A 2,883-nucleotide genomic window follows, 5' to 3' on the forward strand; every position below is an offset into this window, starting at 1 on the left:
ACATCAATACTGGTGGTATCTTGCCAAGAAGCGATCTTCATGTATAGTTTAAAGCTGTCTTTACAATGTAGTTTACATAAATGGATATACATTAGCTAGGCTGCACAACTCTTGATTGACACATTTGTTATTTTTTCGCTTAAGTGTATTTACCAGTCATGAATGCAAAAAAGTAAGTAGTTTCATTGTCAGGTGCGATACTATTAAATAAACGAGAAAAGATTATAGGCATATTTTATTGTTACCAATGGGCGATCTACATGTGTATTATAGTTTAAAGCTGTCTTTACAATGTAGCTTACATAAATGGAAATAAATAAGCTAGGTTGAATAAATATTGATTGACAAATTTGTAAATTTTTCGCTGACATGTATTTACCAGTCATGAATGTAAATTAAAAGTAAGTAGTTTCCTTGTCAGGTTTTTTACCATTGAATAAACGAGAATAGACTAAGATTATATGCTTATTTTATTCTTACAGTAAATACAAAGAACAATGAACAAAACACAACATACGATCTAAAGCATGCATTTGTAGTTCTCTTACTGATTGGTCATTGTAATCCAGAGTGTTGTCTTTAAAATGAAATCGTTCACGTGTTATCAATTCAGGCATGGAAAACAATTATTTCGTGTGATATTTGAAAAAATATGCTTGTAACAAAAAAAAAATCAAAAGTTTTTTGTTGGCATTACGTGTATATTGAAAAATGTTGCACAAAACGCTCTATTTTGCTGCAAAGCGATTGTTTTAACAAAATTTAAATTTTTTTTTTTTTTGAACGAATTCCTTTAAGGTCTTGTCTTACAACGAAACAAAAACACTTGTTAAATTAATACCTTGTCTTCTGTGTGTAATGCTTTGGGAAATAGCTTTGCAACCGTGTGCGTTTAAGATGCGTCGATATTAAATTGTACACCTTATTTTAACATCAGCCCTTACAAGAGAGATAAAAATCCATAGTCAATATTCCAAGTTTATGCCTTGACCATGTTCCGTATCGAAATAGGAGTAGCGTTCGGAGTAACGTCATGGCAAAATGGTTATTTTGTGTTTACATTCTTTTAGACAGCTTAGATATTATAATGTTCAAATCGATGTAAATCATTCAGATATAATACAGAGAACCGTTCATAATGTCAGTTGTTCGTTATGATGAAAATATAAAATAGACAGTTGAAAGGTTACAATAGATATGAAAAACTACAGAAACAAGCTCAGTCGCCAAAGGTTTAAAAAATAAACCCCGTTTAATGGCACAGGGTAAACGCCAAAGACAAAGAACACAAAAACAAAAAAAACATGAAAAACAAAAAAAGAGATGAAATCTATATCTACTCGAAAGCCTTTTGCAGATATATTTCGGAAATGTTGTATTAGTTGTGACACTGGAGTAGGATGAATTGTTTAACATGTATGCTCATGATAGAAAAATCAAAACATTTCTCATTGATTCCTCGCTTTCTTGAGGAAATTTAATCAGAATTTATATATCTTCTGCGTGTAATGTATTGGGAAAATATTGAAATCTTGTGGCGTTTAAACTGCGTCAATATTAAATTTGACGCCTAATTTTCATATCGGCTTTCAAAAGAGAAACTTTATTCCCGAGCCAATGTTCCCAGTTAATGCCTTGACCAAATTCCGTATTTCCAAAATCTCCGTTCAGATTAGAATCATGACAGGTGTTGTACCACCAGGCACCTTTGAACAACTCAGCACAATTAGCGGTATTATTATCGTTATCTCGATCCTTTGTAGAAAACTTCATTCCATTGTGGTGAGCCATGCCATCATTAGCATTTCCAGAGTAACCGCCGACAAATAAAGTGTACTCGCTTTGTGCATCACCCACTGAAAATACTTCGTAATTGGCGTAGCGCATGCTTCCATTTGTAGCCATCAGGTCAATTCTAAGTTCGTACCAGCCTTGTGAAGTGATCATAGAAATCTTTTGGTTTCCCAGCCAGAAGTTGTTAGCTAGATCACCAAAACCCGTTTGATACTCGCTCCACGTCTTGTAGAAGTCTGTGTCCGAGACACGGCGCTGTATCACAGTCCACCCGCCGCCGTCAATGTCCATATCGCAGCTCACGTTAAACCCTGTCGGCATTGCGCGGTCAGGATATATTGTGTGGATACCCGACTGTTTCTGGAAGTGATGCAGTTCTGTACAGTCCTTTGGTTTAACATCAGTTGAGTGAGTTGTTCCGCACGAGTCGTGTACGTTTAACACAGCGTTATAGTTAACATCAGCGCCGGCACTTGTTAAACAAAGGAACAGACCAATTGCTCGTATAAAGCTTCTTGTCCCCATCATGTCTCCAGACAGAATGTGCAAAATTGTAAACACTCCTCTGTTAAATAGTTTTTAAAATAATAGGATTCAATAATACAGACTTGATTGTGCTATCGGTTGAATAATAAAATCTAGTGCAAATATAATATCAACATGTTTCAACGACCAGGAAAATATTATGAAGATTGAAAAGACACTTGATGTGTTTGCATGGACGAATTAATCTTTTTATCACCGTACCACTACACTAAAAATATGACTTAGAGTGAACATAGGCAACAATTCATTCAATCTTAAAAAAGAGAATTTTGTCCGAGCGAATATAAAACATTATATTATTAGAATATTCTTAAATGCCGAAGCAGGGTGTACCTCAAAGCGCCCGATTTTGACTGCTTCCTAAATAACTTGAAATGGGCAAGTGATTTAAATGGAACAAATAGACACTGTGTCCTTTTGAACGAGCATTATTGTTCTATTGTTTCTAGCATGAAAACCATAGCGATTTCGCTATATGGAGGGTTTGCCGCGAAACTGGCGAAGTTACTATTAGCTTCTCAAACAAGATAACACGACAATATA

General features: G+C 35.0%; 1 protein-coding gene across 1 annotated transcript; it reads right to left on the reverse strand.

The window, feature by feature from the left end:
- Positions 1 to 452: 452 nt before the first annotated feature.
- Positions 453 to 2,482, reverse strand: LOC128207790 (ficolin-2-like). Its single transcript, XM_052910926.1, has one exon. It carries the CDS (start codon positions 2,320 to 2,322, stop codon positions 1,558 to 1,560), a length of 765 nt encoding a protein of 254 aa, XP_052766886.1. The 5' UTR covers positions 2,323 to 2,482; the 3' UTR covers positions 453 to 1,557.
- Between the last annotated feature and the right edge of the window lie 401 nt (positions 2,483 to 2,883).

This window comes from Mya arenaria, chromosome 11 (assembly GCF_026914265.1).
Source record: "Mya arenaria isolate MELC-2E11 chromosome 11, ASM2691426v1".
NCBI classification, from domain to species: Eukaryota; Metazoa; Mollusca; class Bivalvia; order Myida; family Myidae; genus Mya; species Mya arenaria.